Here is a 22,828-nt window from a genome sequence, read left to right as displayed (position 1 = left end):
AAAAAAAAAGTTTTTTTTTGGTAGGTGTACTCTAATATCAGTTTATAAGACATTTACAGTTTATAATTACTCATTCTATGAGTAAAAGAAATATAATAAGTGAATTTAAACAGTTTTTGTAATTAAAAAACGAGTGGTATATTTTAAGATACAAGGTCTGTGGAGCCAACTAAAAAAAAATTCCAACAATGGTTCCATGGATATGAATACATACTAAGTTAGCAATGAGGTGAAAAACAATATTGGAAGAAAACTAGTGATTTTTAAGCGTTTTCAGACTGATTTAAATCACGGGTCAAATTTGACCCGCTAACACTACAGATGTGAACAGCTTTCTAACACATTACAAGGGTTAAAGTTCAGATCTGATCATAATGTTTGTGCAATACTATAAACTGTGGATAAGTGTTTGCTGATATCGTTTTCATATCACTGTATTAAAGGATATGTATAGTACCATGATATATAGATCAACATCTGATATGAATGTTTGTTACATGTATTTAGTTTTATTAATAAAACTGTTCTGTTTATAGATGTACTCTTGAAAATATCTACCAGTGTATTACTTATTTTTCTGTCCCCACTAACTGGAACAAATGAGGGATATTCTTACCCATGTTAATATTTTCTGTCCCCTGTTTCTACAACTAGTGAGGGATCCGTCCCCTATTTTCAAATTCCTAGATTAGGCTCTGTGGAAAGAAGAGAAATATTGGGAGAAAGAAAGGGAATGAAACAAAGAAGAGGAAATGAAATTATGGAAGAAAGAAAGATGGAAAGAAAAAAGTGGGGAGAAGGAAGAGAGAAATGAGGGAGGGAAGGAAGAAAGGAAAGATGAAATGAAAGAAATTGGGGAAGAAAGAAAAAAGAGGAAGTGAAAGAAAAATGGGAAGAATGTATGAAGGAGAAAAACAAAGCAGAAAGAAAAGGGAAAAGGAAGACAGTGAAATGGGTAAGAAATGGACGGAAAGAGAGAAGTAAGGGAAAAATGAGGAACGAGAGATGCAGAAGGTAAGAAATGAAAGGAGAAAATGAAGGGAATGTTGGAAGAAAGTAACAAGGAGAAAAACACCACCAAGAAATTGAAAGGATGGAAACAAAAAAAAAAAGAATTCTATGTTGTTTTTGGTAAATTTATGTTTGAGTTTGAAGTAGAGTTGTCAAAATCTGATGTTTCATCGTTTGGTTGTTTTTCTTCATAGCAAGTGGAATGTGCCACGTTACAAACGTGACTGGTCAGAATTGATGTGTCGCCATGACTGAATTCTGGCAAAAGAATAGTAACAAACTTTCCCCGAAACGATATGGAATTTTTTATTTATTTATTTTTTTAAATTTACTTTCTAACCTCACCTTGGCGTCCTGTTGGTTTAGGAGCGATAAATACAGTCAGTCTGCTTAAAGACATTGAAAACTTGGCTAGTTAAGTATGCTTTTCTCACACACTGAACGTTGGATAGCTACATTTTTTTTTAAGCGTCAAAGCAAACTTCCATCGTCGGAATGAAGTCGTTAGTAAAGCCATGAGTGTTAGTTAGTTTCATCATGTACGATCAGCGGGACGTTCGGCATAGGCTACATCCACACGACAACGGCAACGAGATGTTATTAAAAAAAAGTATCGCATCCACATGGGCAACGGATCAGTAAAATATCAGGTCCATATGGCAACGCAACGCTTGCTGAAAACGATGCAATACACATGCCACACCTCTAGGGGTGCTGTAAGACGGGCCCTTCGGAGACACCAGAACAATAGAAGTAGTAAGGACGCATGCGCATAAACTATTATGCGCGAGACTTCATATTAGCCACAAAGTCAGAAAAATCTGTTCGTAAAATGACGTTATAATGACCAAATACAATGAAAAGTATTTTTCCAGTCTCACCTGTGAAAGGTAATCCCATGTGATCTCGTTTGGACGGCAAACCTGTTGGTACAGTTAAATGCAGGCCATGAATGAGGCATCTTTATTCTCCGCTTTGACCTGTCCAATATGGCGGCGAGGATGACGTATGATTCTACGCGGAAGGCGGCGTCTTTAATGGTCCGGAATAAATTGAATGCTACACGTTGATGGATTAATTTGTTCTTCTACGCCCTTTTTGAGGAATGTATTGTAGGACTTAAACCAACATCTGAAGAGGTGAGATTGCTCCTTTTTTTTCCCTATTTTTGCTGGCGGGATTGACACACTCTCTTTGCACCATTACACAATAAATATTCACAGTGAAAATATTTTGTAAGCGTGCTTCATGAACCAAGTTATAGGATTTGTTGACAACTGGCATAGAGTTCGTTACACTTCTACCCGGCGTGAAGCACGTGGTTGTGACGTCATCGTAAACAAATCCATTCTACTCATCCAGACGGCTTCGCAACGGCGCCGTTGCCAGATCTTTCCACTCTGGAACCCGTTCTCAAAAGATTTCGTTTTGGGGCACCCAAAACGCCAGTGCCGTGTGGACGCCAGGCTGAAATGATAAACAATTTTATCGGATTCACCTGAATCCGTTGCCGTGTGGACAGGGCCATAGTGTAGCTTCCTGCGTTAAAAAACAAAATGGTGACAAAAACAATATAAGTAACATTAAATATATTTAATTCTATTAGCACATAATGTAATCTGTTAATAGTAGGTGTAGGTTGCTTAGCAAAATAACAGGCAGAGATTACATTTTGTAACCCATGTGTGTAAAGGTAGGTAGGGAAGTATGATGATCATTGTGCATCGTTTGTGTAGTACTCCTAACCGTATAACGCTGTCACCCTGAGTTATAGTGCAGTAATGTGTGTATCATGTGGAGTTCTATTTATAACAGCTAAAGAAGAGCAGACTGGCGAATAGCATTACCAGTTACTCCCGACGCACTCAGCGAGACCAAAAATTGTTCAATTACCCAGGATCTTTATAAGCATCATGTATAATGCAGTTCTGCTAAGTGGTGTTTAATTCAAGCTTCTTGTTCTTTGACTATGAAGATCATCTCTATTTACCCAGCAGCTTGTAAAACCCTCATTTAAACAGGAATCTGTTTGTTGCACATGACTGAAATTAATTCTCTCTGCTTTGATTTGTGTGTGCAGAAGTTGCAGACCTTGAGGCAACTCTTCCTAGTGAGTAAACTCATTCATTTACATTCATTTTTATTCATTTGACAGGCGTTTTTCTCCAAAGCGATTGGAAGCAGAACACGATTTGCATGTCTAGCCGACAGAGATACAGCGAGTTTTTTTTCAGCAGCTGAACAAAATTAAACGAAGAACAGAGAAAGATACGACTAAACTCTAATGACACAATGAAGGGGTTGGAATAACTTCAAGTACCCAGGTGTGCTTCACACACATTAGTCACAAAGCAAACTGAATTGCATATTCCATCCATTTTGTCACATCACTACAGTGACGTGGCTGCTCTGATGGCTTCAGCCATCAAAGTGTCCAGGGAATGTTACAGTAGTGGTTTCCCGTTGCCTTCTACTGGGTTATTATAGAGGTTTTCTCCTCTCAACCATTCACATTCACACCTATGGACAATTTAGAGCCACCAGTTAGCCTAACCCGCAGGTCTTTGGACTGTGGGGGGAGACTGAAGCACCCTGGGGAAACTCCACACAGAAAGGTGACCGCTGGGCTCGAACCCAGAACCTTCTTGCTGTGAGGCGACAGTGCTAACCACCACCGTGCCACCAGAATTACATATTACTACTCATATAAATTGTTACTGTGTCCACCTCTCAACCGGGAGATCGTGAATTCTACTTGCAGTCGGGTCATACCAAAGACCATTCATAAAAATGGTACCTGCTGCCATCTGGCAAGGCACACTGCAATACAGATGCGAGTAAGGAGTCAAACTCTTGCAGTTACCAGAGGACCAGCCCCCTCCCGCCCCACCGTAACCTTAGCTATGCAATAAGTGAGAGGCTGAGGGCTATAGAAACTCAGATCGGCACCACCCAATGCGCCTCAAGAGCTGGTTAGTACTGGGACAGGAGACTGCCTGGGAAGACCAGATCCTGGCATGGGAGGGACTCTGACTTTTTGACTCATAAATTAAATCAACAAAGTCTTGAAATGATCATAGTATTTGTGATAAATACTGATGTCAAACAACCATCTTTACATCAAACCATCTGGTCAAGTTCCTCTGGAATTGATGGTGGTTATCCAAGGAACAGCAGTTACATGTGAAACTAGCTCTCTGGTCCACATCTTCTAATGGCCACCTGGATGAGGTGCCACGAGGGATGAACCCACCTTAGAACTGACTGGAAGGGTGTTCTGAGATGCCTGCCACACTCATACCACTGAGATGTGTGGTGTTAAACTTGTAGAACCTGGAGAATGTGTGTGGTGATGGCCAGATAGAAGCAACTCAGACTTCCTGGAGTGCAATACCCATGAGAAAGAGATGCTTCTTGTTGAGGGGCAGGCCACAGATGGGGTTGTAGGACATGATATTGATTGCTAGCTTTTGTTTAGTCAGAAGATCCTCATGTGTTTCCCGCCTGGTACCATGGTACCACAGTGCATACTGGGTACAGCACTGAAAGTTTACTTTGATAGAATACTGCAAGGTCAACCAATTGGTTTATAAAAGTGGGTGATATGGAAGAAAGCTTTGGAAAAAAACCCAGGGTTCATCTGGTCACCAATGCATGCAAGGTGAGCTTATTGCTAGGGCTTGCAGTTTTTCATTCATTTTCTGAGGTCTTGATTAAAAGAAAAGCAGTTAGAGATGCCCATTTCAGTTCAACATCCTGCAAGGAGAAACCTTATGGGAGTCCAGCACAAAGGGTAAGATCCCCTGCAGTGGCAGATGAAGGCAAAAGGTTGCGAGAGGTTTACAAACCCCCAGTGAGGCACCATCTATGGTGCCATGATGTGCTGCAGTGGCCACCACATAAGTTTTTAGTGTAGATGTGGACTTTCGACATGTAGTCTAGGAGACCCTGAAGGAAGGCTAGTGCTTTAGCAACTTGGCAGTGCACTGGATTTAGATGAAGGGGTGTACATCATATGTGGTTCACCTTCTAGTTTTTCAACCTGCACTTTGCTCTGAATGGCCCAACTTGCAAGTGTAGGTGACTTGACTGAGAGTACCAAATCATTCTGTCCATTTGGGGAGGAAGATGCTGAGGTGGGACCCCACAAGTCAGAGCAGCAGAAAGCCAAGAAACCAGGGTCTTGCTGGCCAATTTGTCCACTATTGGCAGAATTGGCTGATGAGGCAGAACTGCATGCACGTTACTTTGAGGCCTGTGGTAGGGTAGCCTGTCCTGATCTAGCAGACTGTTCAGGTCCACCATGGAGACCCTTGGCATTTACCTTGCCAGACTTCTTTCTGGTCTGGGACACCCCTTCAAGGTGCAGACTCCACTTTTCTGCCTGTGTGTGTTCTCTTGAGATAATTTCCTTTATGCTATTTTGGCATCCCTTGAAGTGAATAACCATAGGTAGTACCACCTGAAGAGCTTTCATGCAAGGTGGAGAGAGCCATCCGGCTGGTGATTTAATGTATCTGATTGCCACACTGTTGTCTGAATGGAGCAGTATGTGGCAATGTCTCAGAACCCATGAGAAGAATTTGAGGGTGAATTTTGAGTTCAGTTCCAGCCGGCTGATGTACTGTATGCGTAACACACGCTGGAGTTCCACGTGCCTACCTTTTGTGGTTCCACCTGAAGAGCTTTTTGTGCAAGGCAGAAGGCTTTGTTTTGCCTTGGTAATGGATGTATCTGACCACCACAGTGTTGCCCAAACGGACCAGCATGTGGCTGGGTATCTGATCAGGTACAAAGAATTTATAAAGGTAGCACAGATGATACCTCTCAGGTCTCACCCTCAGTTCCAACTGGTTATGTGCCAATCTCACACTGGGACTCTTTCTTTCCCACTCTTTTATCTTTTTTTTTTTTCCTCCTCCTCTTTTACTCCCTTTAGTTTTTGGACCTTCCCACTGTGTCTTCCCTTCAGTGTCGGTAGTTTGACACAACTTGTTATATACCACTGCAGTGGGGCAAAGGTCTAATTGTGTGGTTTGAAGACAGTTCTTAGCTTTTGGGGATTTATGAAAAGAATGTAGAAAAGCAATTTTCTCAGATTTCACCCCTTTCGAAAGCAGGTCTCTGATTCCCGTAGTGGAATTTGCATTTAAGTGCTGCACCAGAAAATACATTTTCATGGGCGGGCGGGCTGGCTGGCTTTGTTTGTTTGTGTTGCACGCTAGAACATACAGCCCTACTTCATACAATGCTAAAATAATGTCTTATTCTTGCCGTAGATACCTGTAAGGTCCTGTTTCCTGATGTGAACAAGCTCCATCACTTTCAGCTCACCATTTTGCCAGGTAAACATGACTCATTTTTTGGTTGATGCCAATTAAAATCTTTTGGATTTGTTCAGCATTGTTTGCTTTTGTCCTGTCGGACTTGTACAGAAATAACCAGGTTCAGAATCGCTGAAATGACCCAGTGAACGGAGGTCATTGAGTTTGAGCTGTATTATGCTTTTTGAATTGTGTTTCAGTATTGAAAAATAAGTGTTTCTTGATTAATTTTCCACAGATGAAGGATATTATCAGGGTGGAAAGTTTCAGTTTGAAATAGATGTTCCCGAAGCATATAACATGGTGGTAAGTGCATGTAGATGGAACTTTTTAACTTTCACAAGTGTGGTGTGATGTGGTGTCCCCCCCCCCCCCCCCCCCCGGATAAAATATATGATGTGATGGAAAGAGATTTATTGTTGCCATAAGCAGTTATGCAGATAATTTCTTCTCGTTCATAAATATTAACGTCAATTTAATAAATGTTAAGTCACGAATCAATAAATGGCAGATAGAAATTGGTTGAAGTTGAATATTTTGACATGACATCCAACGATTTCAATAGATTATATATTTAAGAACAACATTGTGTACTTTTTATCCATTTAGAGTTGCATTACATGTTGTGGGATCTTTTGATACACCTGTAACGTGACGTAACCCAAATTTCAAGCTTTGATGTATTTTTGTGGCTACTGCCTCATAGAGGCTGTAGCCACTACGTCATTGGTTTGTAAGAATGAGTGTAACAATAGCGCACTGCACATACGCATACAGGTGTTCCTAATAGGGTGTTTTCACACCTGGTCCCCTTTAAAGGAACCAGACTCAGTCCTCTTTAAGTGAACCAAAAAGTGGACCAACAGAAAAAGAACTCAGTTCTTTTTGTGTTCACACTGTGAATTTATTACAAAGAGGACTGGGTTCTCTTTCTGGTCCAGTTAAGCTTTGATGGGGCCTCAGTCCTCTTTCTGTTCACACCAGGTCCTCTAGAGCCCTCAGACCCCCAGTGCACGGAATTCTGGGTAATTTTCTCTTGAATCAAAATGTCTGCTGCTATGCTTGCCCTGCTGTATTCTTTGATCAAAATAGTGCAGATTAAGGAAAATAAATGTATTATATATATATTATTATATTTTTATAATATAGTTATATTCTTGTGGCCGACTCATCAGTCAGTAAGTTCAGAGAACTGTAAAGCGGCTGTGGTAAGTTCCAAAAGGAAGTTGAGTTTCCCTGCTACAATCACGTGACCAACTACGGCAAACGAAGAAGGTTAAACTACAGTGAAAAAGGCAAAGTGAACCCGGTGCGCTTTTTGTTCACAATGTGCAGATTAGGCCATACCGTTGATTTTTTTAGCGAACCGTACTGAGACCACCTCCTGAGGTAGTCTCCGTTCGGTTCGCTTTAAAGGGGTCTGGGTACGGTTGGAGTGTTCACATGTGCGCAAAAAATGCTGAGTCATCGATCTGAGTTCGGTTAGATGGCTGAAAGGGACCAAGTGTGAAAACACCCTTAAAATGGCTGGCGAGTGTATACAGTTCAGTTCGCCGTTCGAAATAAATGGACTAGACTAAAGAAATTGCTTTCAGACCTGTTTATGCTTATTACCAAGGGAAAGTGCGTTTCTATTTTAAAATATACTCCAGGTTGTCCCCCTTTCCTTGCCTTCTTCGACCAGTGGTCCCATGTGTGCTGTAGATGTGACGCGCTTCTGAGTTGCTACAGGAAGTTGTCGAAAAGAATATTGAGACCATGGAGTTGTAGCGCCAGGCCATTTCCAGAAAATAAGAGTTTGGGTCATGGCGACAGCGTGTGTATGTCAGCCTCGGTTCGGAGGTTTCAGTTTCAAAAACTGTAAGAGCTAAGAGTAGAATAATATACAGTGGGGCAAAAAAGTATTTAGTCAGTCACCAATTGTGCAAGTTCTCCCACTTAAGATGAGAGGCCTGTAATTTTCATCATAGGTAAACCTCAACTATGAGAGACAAAATGAGAAAAATCCAGAAAATCACATTGTCTGTCTGATTTTTAAAGAATTTATTTGCAAATTATTGTGGAAAATAAGTATTTGGCAGGGTGTCCGCAGAGTCTAAAAAAAGTCTAAAATTACACATTTTCAATTTTAGGCCTAAAAAAGTCTAAAATACAGAGATATTTTGCACTGTTGGTCTAAAATCTCATTTGGGTAATTAAAGACCAAGGTTACATGCAGAATTATTCTGCACGTAGAAAATCTTCCCGGAAGTTCCTTTCAGCACCTAGATGTCACCCGGGATTGGTTGGCATCTCGGTGCTGAAAGGAACTTCCGGGAGGATTTTCTAGTTTCGGTTGTGTTGCCAGATTGGGTGGTTTTAAGTGCGTTTTGGCGGGTTTTGAACATATTTTGGGCTGGAAAACGTCAGCAGTATCTGGCAACACTGCCGGCGGGAAGATTTCCTGGTTCCGGTTTACAGCGCTGACTCAGTTCGTGCAATCGCTGGTGTTGCGTAGGCTACCGTGTAAGCTCTGTCAATTTCAGCGACAAATTAAAAATGGAAGCATACGAATTGGTTCCTAAAAGAACTAGTAAGGGGTCAGTCATCTGGCAATTTTTTTGGATATCGCGAGGAGGACATGGAACAGCAAATGCCAGTTTGTAAAGTGTGCAAAAAAACCTGTCAGCACGACAAATATGTTCCATCACCTGAAAACTCACCCGGTACAGTATGAAGAGTCTCTTAAACTCCAAACTACTTGCCCACGAGCTAAAACCCCCCATGAGCTAAACAAATGACCATAGCGGCCTCGTTCTCCAAAGCCCTCCCATATGAGAAAACGAGGCAGAGATGGAGAGCTATAACGGATGCAGTCACTAACTTCATTGCCGAAGACATGATCCCAGTTAGTATAGTGGAAAAACCAGGCTTCCAAAAATTACTAAACACACTCGATCCCAAACATGAGTTGCCTGGTCGTAGACATTTTACAGAGAAGTCAATACCGGAATTATACACATCTGAGAGGCAGAGCCAGAAAACATTCAGTTCAAAAGTGTGCAAAGAGAGAAATTATGTTTTGCAGATCTCTCTCTCTATTGTGAATGTTCCAGTGGTTCTCAGTAGTCAGGTTAATAGCTTGGAGATCTATTTTTTAAAATAATTTAATGAATGAGCACTTTTCTTATTTAGGCTAAATGTCTCTCTCAGTGTTGAGCTTGCACTTCATTGATCTGAGCTCTGAGCAGCTCTGTATTGTACGGCCCCTTTGTTGCAATTTTCAAGATTGTTTTTGCAGTTTGTGACACATCTTTGTATAAAAAGTCTTATTTCAATTCAATTGTGATTAATCACTAACATGAAAATTTAAAATGTGTTGTTGAAAACCACCTGTAAAGTTAACCAAGAATGTTATTTAATCTGCAGGGATTGTAGTGAAAAGAGTAAAAGTTAGATTTCATGGGGTCCTTTAGAGGAGATTTAAATATATCGAGATGTATATCGTGAAATGGAGAAAATGTATCGGAATATTCATTTTTTTCCCATATCGCAGAGCCCTATTGTCACGGTTCGTAGCAAAATGGGCAAATGCAAGTTTAACGACTGCTGGCTTGAACGCAATGATTTCGTAGACTGGTTAAAACGTGTACCAAACAATCCGTTTGAGGCGTACTGCACATTGTGCAAAAGAACCCTCAAACTCAGCACCCTGGGTGTAAAGGCACCGGAATCACACGCAAAAGCGGAGAAGCACCAGGCAGCCCATAAAAGTCTGCAACATTCGCATGCCATCACTCAATTTTGTTCACCGTTGTTAGGTCCAAGCACATCTCGAGACAGCGTATCAGCTAACTCCGTGCAAACTGTAACGTTACAACACGCAAACCGCACGGAATCGAATGCCTCATCCTCAAGTGATTTGCGGGATGTCTTTGGCTCCACTGCAGCTTAGTTCCTCATTAATGCAAGAGCGCACCCTAGGGATGTAATGAGTTCATTGGTGAATGATGATAAATTTTATTTCGAAAGTAATTCAGGCTCTCCCAATTTTCTTTATTTTTTTTGTGTGGCATAAGTCTTAAATTTAACCTGTTATGGTCTTAAAAAGTCTTAAATTGAACTTGTTCAAGCCTGCAGAAACCCTGATTTGGTCAATAACAAAAGTTCATCTCAATACTTTGTTATATACCCTTTGTTGGCAATGACAGAGGTCAAATGTTTTCTGTAAGTCTTCACAAGGTTTTCACACACTGTTGCTGGTATTTTGGCCCATTCCTCCATGCAGATCTCCTCTAGAGCAGTGATGTTTTGGGGCTGTCGCTGGGCAACACGGACTTTCAACTCCCTCCAAAGATTTTCTATGGGGTTGAGATCTGGAGACTGGCTAGGCCACTCCAGGACCTTGAAATGCTTCTTACGAAGCCACTCCTTCGTTGCCTGGGCAGTGTGTTTGGGATCATTGTCATGCTGAAAGACCCAGCCACGTTTCATCTTCAATGCCCTTGCTGATGGAAGGAGGTTTTCACTCAAAATCTCACGATACATGGCCCCATTCATTCTTTCCTTTACACGGATCAGTCGTCCTGGCCCCTTTGCAGAAAAACAGCCCCAAAGCATGATGTTTCCACCCCCATGCTTCACAGTAGGTATGGTGTTCTTTGGATGCAACTCAGCATTCTTTCTCCTCCAAACACGACAAGTTGAGTTTTTACCAAAAAGTTCTATTTTGGTTTCATCTGACCATATGACATTCTCACAGTCATCTTCTGGATCATCCAAATGCTCTCTAGCAAACTTCAGACGGGCCTGGACATGTACTGGCTTAAGCAGGGGGACACGTCTGGCACTGCAGGATTTGAGTCCCTGGCGGCGTAGTGTGTTACTGATGGTAGCCTTTGTTACTTTGGTCCCAGCTCTCTGCAGGTCATTCACTAGGTTCCCCCGTGTGGTTCTGGAATTTTTGCTCACCGTTCTTGTGATCATTTTGACCCCACGGGGTGAGATCTTGCGTGGAGCCCCAGATCGAGGGAGATTATCAGTGGTCTTGTATGTCTTCCATTTTCTAATAATTGCTCCCACAGTTGATTTCTTCACACCAAGCTGCTTACCTATTGCAGATTCAGTCTTCCCAGCCTGGTGCAGGTCTACAGTTTTGTTTCTGGTGTCCTTTGACAGCTCTTTGGTCTTGGCCATAGTGGAGTTTGGAGTGTGACTGTTTGAGGTTGTGGACAGGTGTCTTTTATACTGATAACGAGTTCAGACAGGTGCCATTAATACAGGTAACGAGTGGAGGACAGAGGAGCCTCTTAAAGAAGAAGTTACAGGTCTGTGAGAGCCAGAAATCTTGCTTGTTTGTAGGCGACCAAATACTTATTTTACTGAGGAATTTACCAGTTAATTCATTAAAAATCCTACAATGTGATTTCCTGGATTCTTTTCCCCCCATTCTGTCTCTCATAGTTGAAGTGTACCTATGATGATAATTTACAGGCGCCTCTCATCTTTTTAAGTGGGAGAACTTGCACAATTGGTGGCTGACTAAATACTTTTGTGCCCCACTGTAAAGTACAGACACTTGGTATATTTTACTTCTGTGATTTTTAAATTGTTAATTTCTAGATTATGCTTCATTTTTGTGGTTACTGCTTCATAGAGTAAATATATATGGGTCCGTCTCAGAAACTGGTCTCTCTTTGTGACATTTATGGTCCAAAAATAAATTTTCTAATTTTTTTTTTTTTTTGCATTGACCTAACACTCAATGTTTCTTTTGTCATGTTCAATAAGAATAAAGATAGCATCTTGCTTTATCTGGCCTCCACTGTGGAAAATTTTGATTCCAATTCAAATGCTTTTGTAAAATTGATTTCCATATAAAATAACTCCATCATGAAGAATTAAAGCCCCTCCTTCACAGATGAGTGAAAATATTGAATAAATTTCCTCTTTTTGATTGCTTGGGTTAAAAATGCCAAGTTATGATGACTGAATTGATTATTCACTTAAATATGAATATGATGCAGTTTGGGTATTTGATGTGGCGAAATAGGACACAATGGAAAAATCAAGAACACACCGGAAAGATGAGAATAACGGCGGTGGTAAAAGAACAGCGACTGTACCGGCTGAAGGTCGCGCGGGTCTCTGCTGCGGCGCGTGAGCAACGGGACGTCACTACCGCACCGGACGGAGCGCGGGGCGGGGGCGGGGCAAAATGACTGGCTGTAGATTCTATCAAAAGTTCGATCTAAATTGACCGTGGTTGCAAAATATCGGCCAAAAATACGCAAACACTACGAAATCTGAAAGTAAGATGAAAAAGAAACATTCTATTGCCTTATACTGCAAGACTAAAACAAAATAAAACCGTCAAAACTCACCTTTTCAGTGATAACGTCCGAACAGATCACTCGCGTAACAGAGAGACCGCAAATGGAAGCGCGATCAACTTCTAACTGTTGGAGTGGAAAATTCCATTCTACACATGCAAATTGTTAATGTGTGTCCTTCCCCGCACACAAATAACACGCTACGGTAAAAAATAGACCACGACTCATTTTATAGCTCAGAAATTCATACAAGACCAGCTACCATCGTAACATATTCTGTAAGAAACATATTCTATACCTAACTTTCAGCTTTCGTTTTAAAAAACGAAATCGCAGATTTATAACTAAATGTTTATATGGCGTAGTGATTTTAAGTTCCTACTTTTGGTGAGGTCGTGACCTTGACCCTGCGGCTTTCCGTTTAGATCAAAACACACGATCGTATTGGTTTTGGGTTTGCGGAAAATGGAGTTACAACGGTGATCAAATATTTTGCATGATGTTTTATTACGGTTGTGATTATTCTGTGAGCGCACCAATCCTTAGGTGGATAAAGTTACAACTTAAAATACAATTAGTGATAACTGTAGACTTTTCAGTGGACTACAACCTTTTTAAGGGAATGCGATGTAGTCGACCGTTTATCATGTCCCAGATCAAGCCGCCATTTTTCCACAAATTTGCCGAATTTTTGCCAAATTCTGAATGGATTATTCACATCAAAGATTTAGTTTTATCTGGATTATTTTTCATCATTTTATTTCAAATTCAAACCAACATCACCATTCAAAACTGTATAGTTTATTGACTGGGAGTATATTTAGTGGGCTACCCCGACAGTACCCAGTTTCTGAGACAGACCCATATGCTATCTTTACTGTATGGACATGGTATCAGAAAACAATTTTATTTATAAGCATTAGCCACATGGACCCATAGGGTACCTATTTTTAACAGTTTGTCTTTGGAATTTGTTGAATGTCAAACTTTTTTTTCTCCTCCTCCCCCTTGCCAAAACACTTTAGCTTAACCAGCGTTGTCTTAATGAAGTGCTAAAATTACAGATGAGAATCATGTTAAAAGCAACGTAAACATTGTCAGAGCATAAATTACGCTAGGTTTCATTGCTGTAACTTCTGATTGCGATTTCATCAAATTATGGCTGTTTTCATTGGAATTCTGTTTGTATACATTTGATTGGAAGATAACGTCCTAGCGTCTGCTCTTCATTGTTTGTTTATCTGTATTTAAATGCTGCAGCCTCCTAAAGTGAAGTGCTTGACGAGAATATGGCACCCAAACATTGCAGAGACGGGGGAAATCTGTCTGAGGTAACTTTCTCCTTCCTTTTTTGTTTTATGTACAGTATTTGTGTTTTTATATTTATTGTTGTCGAAATGCAAGTTAATGCTTTTAGATGACCGTGATCTCAAGATCAATCTAAAACCATCTCTATTGTAGCGTACTGCGCGAACATTCAATTGATGGCACGGGGTGGGCTCCGACACGCACGTTAAAGGTACGACATGAGCACAATTACTCAGTATCGATCAAACATACAGTTAGACCAACTCTCGTATTCAGTATATAGTTTTCTTACGACATAGCACGTCACAGAAAAAGAGCAACGCCAATTATTAAACTCATGAAGTTTCTGTAAAGAGATGTTTGTTTAACATGTTCTGGAAAGAGTCTCCAGTGTGAGTGAAAGGTAAAGCTGTAACTGTTGGAGTTTAGCTTTCTGTCTTGTGTGCTCATCTGTAACGCTCTTTCTTCTTCTGCAGGATGTAGTCTGGGGATTGAACTCACTATTTACTGTAAGTGTCACTTTTGTTGACATTTCCACATGTCTGTGTGTTTGGCATGCTTTTTCTGTATATGTGGAGTGTACTTCCTCACAAGTTGAGCAATACTGTAAACATAGAATCAGAGATGCCTACTAGTACGGATTGGCCGTATTTTGTACGGAAAAGTTACGTAAATACGATGTTACGGCAAACAGTGTTATTCTGTACGGAATTATTATAAAGTCTTAAATTCCAGTGAGTTGTTTTTAAATGTCCAAGCGACTTTTTCAATCCATGCGCGATTCACGGCTAGGCTATTTATTTTTACGACAACCGCACATGCTGTGCGTGACATGCGCAGATTCCGCACATTTGTTCGCGCTATTTTCGATACGGTAGAATGGCCGTGCATTACACCCAGTCAAAAGGGCAATGGATGCGTGCACTGCAAACTGTGTAGAACTGACATTAACATCACTCATGGTGGTCGCGATGACTGCACGCGGCATGTCAACTACAAAAAAAAACCATATGGAGTATGCTGAAATGGCAAGTCAGGCGGAAAGTAAATCTGGGGGTATCCAGCAGTTTTTTACGAAATCTGTGGATGAAAAGACACGGAACGTGACCCGTGCTGAAGCGGTGATGGTTGACCTGTGCTTGGAGTTGAACTTGCCAATTAGTGCCATGAAATGTGAGTTAAACTTATTCAGTTTCTTTTTACATGTCTGATTTTTATTCACTGAAATATCAAACACTGGCTGCACTTCTTTAATTCAAAGTCTTTTCAGTGTTGCAAGTGCAAATGTACATGTAGTATGATCAAAAACAGAATTTTATGATTAGTGCTGTTGGGATTGTGGCAAAAAATTGATCATTCCACCGTTTTAAATACAATTATAAATGTCATTTTATTCAGTGTCTCTTCTGAAGCATTATGCTGAAGTATTTATATATTGGGACATTAAGATAACAATGTCGGACTCTCTTTGGCATGAAATAAGAATTTTTTTTTTTTTTTTAATTTTATTAGAATCCGTTAACACAGGGGTTTTCAAAGTGTGGGAGAGTCAGCCCCCCCTCGGAGAGCAAATAAACAGCGCCCCCCCTTACAATTTTTGTTGTTGCTATACTTAATGTTCCATTCGTATTTAAAAAAAAAAATGGTTGTTGTACACATTATTTTTTTTCTTTTTCACATTTTAAACATCTGTGCTTTTTAAAACATCTTGTTTTACACATTTTAAACATCTCATAGCATCGTTAGGTAGCATCTCTTGGCAGACAACACACTGTGGCAGTGGAGCATCTTCAGATCCAGTCCATGAAAATCCAAACTTTAAATAATCGTGGTCATACTTCCTTCTTTTTCCAGTCCCCCCAGGATTCCCCGGGCCTTTTTTGTGATTGTTGCGGGCTAAAATGTCTGATGTTGTGTGGGGGGTGGTTTCCAAAAAAATTGCGATGAAAGTTGCGGTGTTTTTTAGGTTTTTGTTGCGATTACATTGCGGGAGGAAGTGAAAGTTGCGAGAAATTGTTGCAATTTTCTCTTTTTGTGATTAAAATTGAGTGATATGTTAAATATTAAGTTATTACTGAAAAACTATTGATTAAAAAAACAAAGAGAAATGGTCCTATAAACAACTTTACCAATATAAAAGATTACCAGGACTACAAAAATGCAGAAAAATAGGCTTTACTTATCCAAATGCACCTGTTGGTTCAAAAGTTAAAGTGCAGAGAACCTCACAGCACAACATGAAGTTCCCTTAAAATATAATATAAATGCCTCAGCTTTCATGGAAGAAAAAAACCTATTAATACTAGTACTGTGTGCAGGCAGTCTCTCCTGAAGACTAAATTAAACAATAATTATAAACTAATAAAATAAATGGCTCAGGCTTCATAGAAGAAAAAAACAATTTGAACAGAATCTCACAGTATGATGCTGAAGCTGCCTAAACAATGGAAAATAAAATACCATTTTGGCAAAAATGTTGGCATCCATTAACTTCTTGTATTAAGTAAAAAAATAAATAAATAAAGTGCACACGGTGCTTCACTGTAAACATCACACACTTTCAGTGTTGCCAGATACTGCTGACGTTTTCCATTCCAAAATATGTTCAAAACCCGCCAAAATACACTTGAAATCGTCCAATCTGGCAACACGACGCGCATGCTGCTTCTCTTGAACACACGGAAGTAAGGCGGAAGGTAGTTTGTCGACGTCACCTCAAGACGACGCCAACGATTGGTCAAATTTGCGGGAAAGTTGCGGTGATTGGATATAATTGCAACACCGCCCTGAATTCGCGGGGATTGGTTGAATTTGCGCTGAAGTTGCAAATCGCAACATCCTGGAGGCTCTGTTTTTTTGCTTGGCCCAGACTCTGTCTCCTCACTCACTGTAGCTTTAGGTACTAAAAACCGATCCATTTTGTCTCTCACGTTGCGCCCCCCCTGAAGAACCCTGGCGCCCCCCGGGGGGGCGCGCCCCACACTTTGAAAAGCCCTGCGTTAACAGGTAGAACATTTTGCCAGGCAATATAATATAATACTTTTGAGGAGTTGCATTCAATACCAATGATCGGTAGTCAACCGTAATGTCTGCAAACAGGGAACACTACTGTATTTATAAAAATGTGATCTATTGTATGCTCTAGAAATTTGTGGAGTGGAAATTCAGTTGAGATGGCTGCTCGTGTTTTGTTTATTCAATTCACACAAAACAGTTCTTTTTAATAATTTAAATGTTAAACATATTGGTATATACACCTCTTTATAATGGAAATGCGCATAAATTAATGTTACTGAAAGTCATTCCAAAATACTGAAAAATGTTTTCAAGAATACTGAAATTCAAAATTTGGGGTAGGCATCTCTGTAGAATGGAGCAAAAGCGCATTTTGGCGAGCCTGTGAACGAGTGGCTAGTCTGAAAGCTTCATTAACGAGCTCAGTGTATCATTAAACATGGTTTAAAAAATTTCAAATTGGTCATGCTGTCTGGGTGGGAGGGGCATACTCTCTCCGCTATCAGTCACAGTGACACTAGCCAGTCATAGCCATGGATGAGCTGATCGTGTGTTCCTCAATATGTTACATAGCAGTTTGAAAAGCTGCATTCAGCTGGTTTCGGAAATGATTCCCAAACAAAACATTTTTTTCCTTTTGCACAGGATCTTCTTAACTTTGATGATCCATTGAATATAGATGCAGCGGAGCACCATTTACGGGACAAGGTAAACACGGAGACACGCGCGCACACGCTTATTAACGTGGCTAAGGTTTCCAAGGATGCTAACGTTAGCATGACATAAAAAAAATCTACTTTTTGGTGCAATCTTGCGCTGAAAAAAATGAGAGAAATCCAACCTTTTAATTGAAATTTATTCAGAGAAAACAAATCCCTCATCACGAAAATAATTTTCAACAAAAACACATGTGGAGGGTTACAAGATGCTGTTTTATAAACCAAGTGTGCATTCCTTTTTCTAACATCGAAACCGACGTTTCTCTTCTAGGACGGCTTCAGGTGCAAAGTGCAGGACTTCATCAAAAACTATGCAAGATGATGTGCACGTGGCTCGCACCACTGACGGTCACACCCCGAGACCCACCGAGCTGAAAATCCCGCAGCATTTACACAACGGGAAGACTAGAGAAGGATTCCGTGGATCTCAAACCTTCAGCATGAACTAATGGGGGGGGCGGGAGGCGGGTATATGAGGGAGGAGGTGGGGGGTATTTGGGATTCCTTTTTCATTTTTAATTATTGCTCAGGGCTGAATTGTGGAAGCCCACAATCGCTGCCACAGCTGGTTCTGCATCATCTACAGCTAATGAAGAGAAATAATAATAATAATAATAATAATAATAATAATAATGTTCAAGGCAATCATAAAAAAGATGAGCGTTCTCCCCCCCCGCCCCCGGTGTGATCTCACGCTACTAATAACAGCCTGCACGTGTGTAATTTCTTTTTTCCTTCTCGTTATTTTATGTCTGATGTGCAGCGGTAATGGCCACGACTGCTCCTAATTTTACAGGGGAAAAATCTGCTACATGTCCGGAGTCTCACATTGCTTGATCTGTCCACGGTGTATAAAGCAGCACTCCCCAATTCCCCCATCCTCTGACTGAGTAAAGAGACTGTTTGTTTCAATTCAGCCATGCGTATTTTATTACTGTCAGATTTAACATGTGTTTTTCATTCTTTCAAAACCTAACAATTTTTGGGGGTCGGTTTATATTTCTCAATTAAGAATTCATTCCATTCTTCCAAAAAAAAAAAAAAGGTGTCACTTGAGAGGCAAGTATAAGTTTATACAGTTATGCAAAATTCTTTGTCTCGCTTTCATGAAATAATGTTTCAGAGAGAGCTGGAGTGAGGACAGGGAGGCAGACAGATGAGGATGAAGAGGTGGAGAGATGGACAGAGACTAAGGCCATGTACACACGTAGCCGGGTATTTTTAAAACCGAACATTTCCCCCCCCCCCCCCCCCCCCATTTATAAAAATGTTTTATCCACACCACCTCGTCTTCGAAAAAAATCCCTTCCACACATAACCGAACATCTGCGTTTTCAATCACATTCATAAGCATTCCAAACCTGTAGATGGCATTATTTCCCCAAATCCTACCCCCTAATCACATCAGAATAGCCCTCTGTTGGCATCACTTCCGCCTAAACATAAAACATGGCGCCAAGCTCGTTCGTCTGGACAGACTCGGAGACAGAATTGCTTCTAAACACAATTTTAGAGTATAAACTTCAAAAGACGCAAGAAAACGTTGATTGGGAATCTTATCAGTAGTTGGGCTTCTAAAATTAAACATGTAAATAGCACCTGCACAATAATTAACGCTTTCAAGGCACTACTCCGATCCATTACTCTTTGTCCATGCTTAATCTGGCTTCTGCAGTAAACAAAGGTCGCACGTTTGACGTCAGGGCAGATTTGTCGTCATTTTTTTGGCGCAGATTGTGACGTTCTAAAACGCAAAACTCCGGTTATCTCTGTCTACACGAAAAGGCATACACGGAGTTTTCAAAAATCTTCACTTTGCCCGGAGTTTTTTTAAATATTCGTTTTTGATGTGTTTTCATGTGGATGACAGGCCAAAACGCAGAAAAATATCTTCGATTTAGCAGATACCCGGCTACGTGTGGACGGGGTCTAAGAGAGGAATGGGATGGAGAGAGATGATGAGTGGAAAAATAGAGATCAGAGAGATGAGAGGAGTAGGGTAGAGAAAGAAGCAGGTGTGAGAAAGGCATACTGAGAGGAAAAACAGAAAAGTGGGTGGGAGAGAGCGTACACCTGATACCTGATCAGCTCTGCTGTATAACCAAAACATTTCATCTCATCTCATTATCTCTAGCCGCTTTATCCTGTTCTACAGGGTCGCAGGCAAGCTGGAGCCTATCCCAGCTGACTACGGGCGAAAGGCAGGGTACACCCTGGACAAGTCGCCAGGTCATCACAGGGCTGACACATAGACACAGACAACCATTCACACTCACATTCACACCTACGCTCAATTTAGAGTCACCAATTAACCTAACCTGCATGTCTTTGGACTGTGGGGGAAACCGGAGCACCCGGAGGAAACCCACGCGGACACGGGGAGAACATGCAAACTCCGCACAGAGAGGCCCTCGCCGGCCCCGGGGCTCGAACCCAGGACCTTCTTGCTGTGAGGCGACAGCACTAACCACTACACCACCGTGCCGCCCCCAAAACATTTCCAACCATTTTAATTAATGACAATCTGATGATAAAATTCAAAAGTAACTTGGATTGGCCATCAGGTGGCGCTGGACACACGGTACACATTTTTCTAAATATTATTACAATTCTTTCAGTATCCAGCTTCCTTTTTTTTTTTTGGAATTGCAGAATCAGAATTGGATCTGATTGTTCTATCTGATGTATTCTGTCTGAGTATTCCGGAACTGCACACACATTTCATGAGCAGTGGATCAGTGAGGCTTTTGAATGACTCCGACACATTTTGCTGAAGCAAAAACAAACTTTCTAATGAAAATCTTTCTTCTGCCTCAATGTTTGGTTTTTTCCAGATAAGAAGCATAACGTTGGGGTAAGTTTCAAATCTGATCATATGGAGGAGGATAATGATGTTAACTAACCAAGTGAGCTAAGCTGACGTGAACAACAGGAAGCTAACATTAGCTGGCAGGCTAACTTATCCAAATGCTGTGAAGGGATTTCAGTAGCTTGTTCAGTTCTTGCTTCTAGTTCTCTAGCAGAGATGGTGATTACACATTATCCTGAGTGTTAAGATGCACTGTAGCAGTATTGAGGGATATTTAACATGTGTTAAAGCGATTTAAATCTTAAGTGTAGTACTGTAAAATACAACCCCGATTCCAAAAAAGTTGGGACAAAGTACAAATTGTAAATAAAAATGGAATGCAATAATTTACAAATCTCAAAAACTGATATTGTATTCACAATAGAACATAGACAACATATCAAATGTCGAAAGTGAGACATTTTGAAATTTCATGCCAAATATTGGCTCATTTGAAATTTCATGACAGCAACACATCTCAAAAAAGTTGGGACAGGGGCAATAAGAGGCTGGAAAAGTTAAAGGTACAAAAAAGGAACAGCTGGAGGACCAAATTGCAACTCATTAGGTCAATTGGCAATAGGTCATTAACATGACTGGGTATAAAAAGAGCATCTTGGAGTGGCAGCGGCTCTCAGAAGTAAAGATGGGAAGAGGATCACCAATCCCCCTAATTCTGCGCCGACAAATAGTGGAGCAATATCAGAAAGGAGTTTGACAGAGTAAAATTGCAAAGAGTTTGAACATATCATCTACAGTGCATAATATCATCAAAAGATTCAGAGAATCTGGAAGAATCTCTGTGCGTAAGGGTCAAGGCCGGAAAACCATACTGGGTGCCCGTGATCTTCGGGCCCTTAGACGGCACTGCATCACATACAGGCATGCTTCTGTATTGGAAATCACAAAATGGACTCAGGAATATTTCCAGAGAACGTTATCTGTGAACACAATTCACCGTGCCATCCGCCGTTGCCAGCTAAAACTCTATAGTTCAAAGAAGAAGCCGTATCTAAACATGATCCAGAAGTGCAGACGTCTTCTCAGGGCCAAGGCTCATTTAAAATGGACTGTGGCAAAGTGGAAAACTGTTCTGTGGTCAGACGAATCAAAATTTGAAGTTCTTTATGGAAATCAGGGACACCGTGTCATTCGGACAAAAGAGGAGAACGACGACCCAAGTTGTTATCAGCGCTCAGTTCAGAAGCCTGCATCTCTGATGGTATGGGGTTGCATTAGTGCGTGTGGCATGGGCAGCTTGCACATCTGGAAAGACACCGTCAATGCTGAAAGGTATATCCAGGTTCTAGAGCAACATATGCTCCCATCCAGACAACGTCTCTTTCAGGGAAGACCTTGCATTTTCCAACATGACAATGCCAAACCACATACTGCATCAATTACAGCATCATGGCTGCGTAGAAGAAGGGTCCGGGTACTGAACTGGCCAGCCTGCAGTCCAGATCTTTCACCCATAGAAAACATTTGGCGCATCATAAAACGGAAGATACGACAAAAAAGACCTAAGACAGTTGAGCAACTAGAATCCTACATTAGACAAGAATGGGTTAACATTCCTATCCCGAAACTTGAGCAACTTGTCTCCTCAGTCCCCAGACGTTTACAGACTGTTGTAAAGAGAAAAGGGGATGTCTCACAGTGGTAAACATGGCCTTGTCCCAACTTTTTTGAGATGTGTTGTTGTCATGAAATTTAAAATCACCTAATTTTTCTCTTTAAATGATACATTTTCTCAGTTTAAACATTTGATATGTCATCTATGTTCTATTCTGAATAAAATATGGAATTTTGAAACTTCCACATCATTGCATTCCGTTTTTATTTACAATTTGTATTTTGTCCCAACTTTTTTGGAATCGGGGTTGTATATCAAACTATCTGTCTAGCTCGCTCAGGTAGCTAATGGCTCATACGTACGTTTCCATAAGTTGTGAAATGCTGAAATCTTCACAGGGTTTGGCTTGCATCATTTGCAGATCACAATCATTATCACGCTGTTTCCTTGGGTTAGGGAAGCTTGTCTGGCTCCAGTCTCAGATATCACCGCTCCGTATTTGGGGCCTGAAGTGTAGAATTTCATGACAGTTTATTTAAATTGGGTCTCAAAATTTAATTCTTTGGAATATGCACATCCTTTAATTGGCTAATAATAATATTTATTTTCTTAAGTTACAAACATTAAACAGTTAAAAACTTTAAAATATTGACAGCATGAGAAAAAATTACAGAAATGCTAAAAATATCCTATTTACGATTTATACTCAAAAAACG

The 22,828-nt window shown here is 40.7% G+C and overlaps 2 protein-coding genes across 3 annotated transcripts in view; both read left to right on the top strand.

Moving 5' to 3' along the window:
* The window catches only part of ube2f (ubiquitin-conjugating enzyme E2F (putative)), a 28,522-nt gene extending 10,376 nt beyond the window's left edge, over positions 1-18,146 (top strand). The window contains exons 3-10 of the mRNA XM_060898474.1: positions 3,092-3,121; positions 6,291-6,356; positions 6,574-6,641; positions 13,907-13,977; positions 14,108-14,165; positions 14,431-14,463; positions 17,615-17,677; positions 17,960-18,146. Coding sequence (XP_060754457.1) covers positions 3,092-3,121; positions 6,291-6,356; positions 6,574-6,641; positions 13,907-13,977; positions 14,108-14,165; positions 14,431-14,463; positions 17,615-17,677; positions 17,960-18,010 — 440 coding nt within the window. The 3' untranslated portion in view covers positions 18,011-18,146. The remainder of the gene's footprint in view (positions 1-3,091; positions 3,122-6,290; positions 6,357-6,573; positions 6,642-13,906; positions 13,978-14,107; positions 14,166-14,430; positions 14,464-17,614; positions 17,678-17,959) is intronic.
* Positions 18,094-22,828, top strand: part of LOC132865963 (uncharacterized) — a 46,008-nt gene continuing 41,273 nt past the window's right edge. Inside the window, exon 1 of one of the 2 annotated variants that reach the window (XM_060898471.1) lies at positions 18,094-18,156. Coding sequence is in view for 1 of the 2 variants with exons in the window: in XM_060898470.1 (XP_060754453.1) it covers positions 18,886-18,903 (18 nt within the window). In the remaining variant the exon portion in view is untranslated. The other variant, XM_060898470.1, reaches the window with a different exon arrangement.

Source organism: Neoarius graeffei, chromosome 18, assembly GCF_027579695.1.
Source record: "Neoarius graeffei isolate fNeoGra1 chromosome 18, fNeoGra1.pri, whole genome shotgun sequence".
NCBI lineage: Eukaryota > Metazoa > Chordata > Actinopteri > Siluriformes > Ariidae > Neoarius > Neoarius graeffei.
Note: the sequence above shows the minus strand (reverse complement) of the source record. Positions and strands in the feature narration are given on the sequence as shown.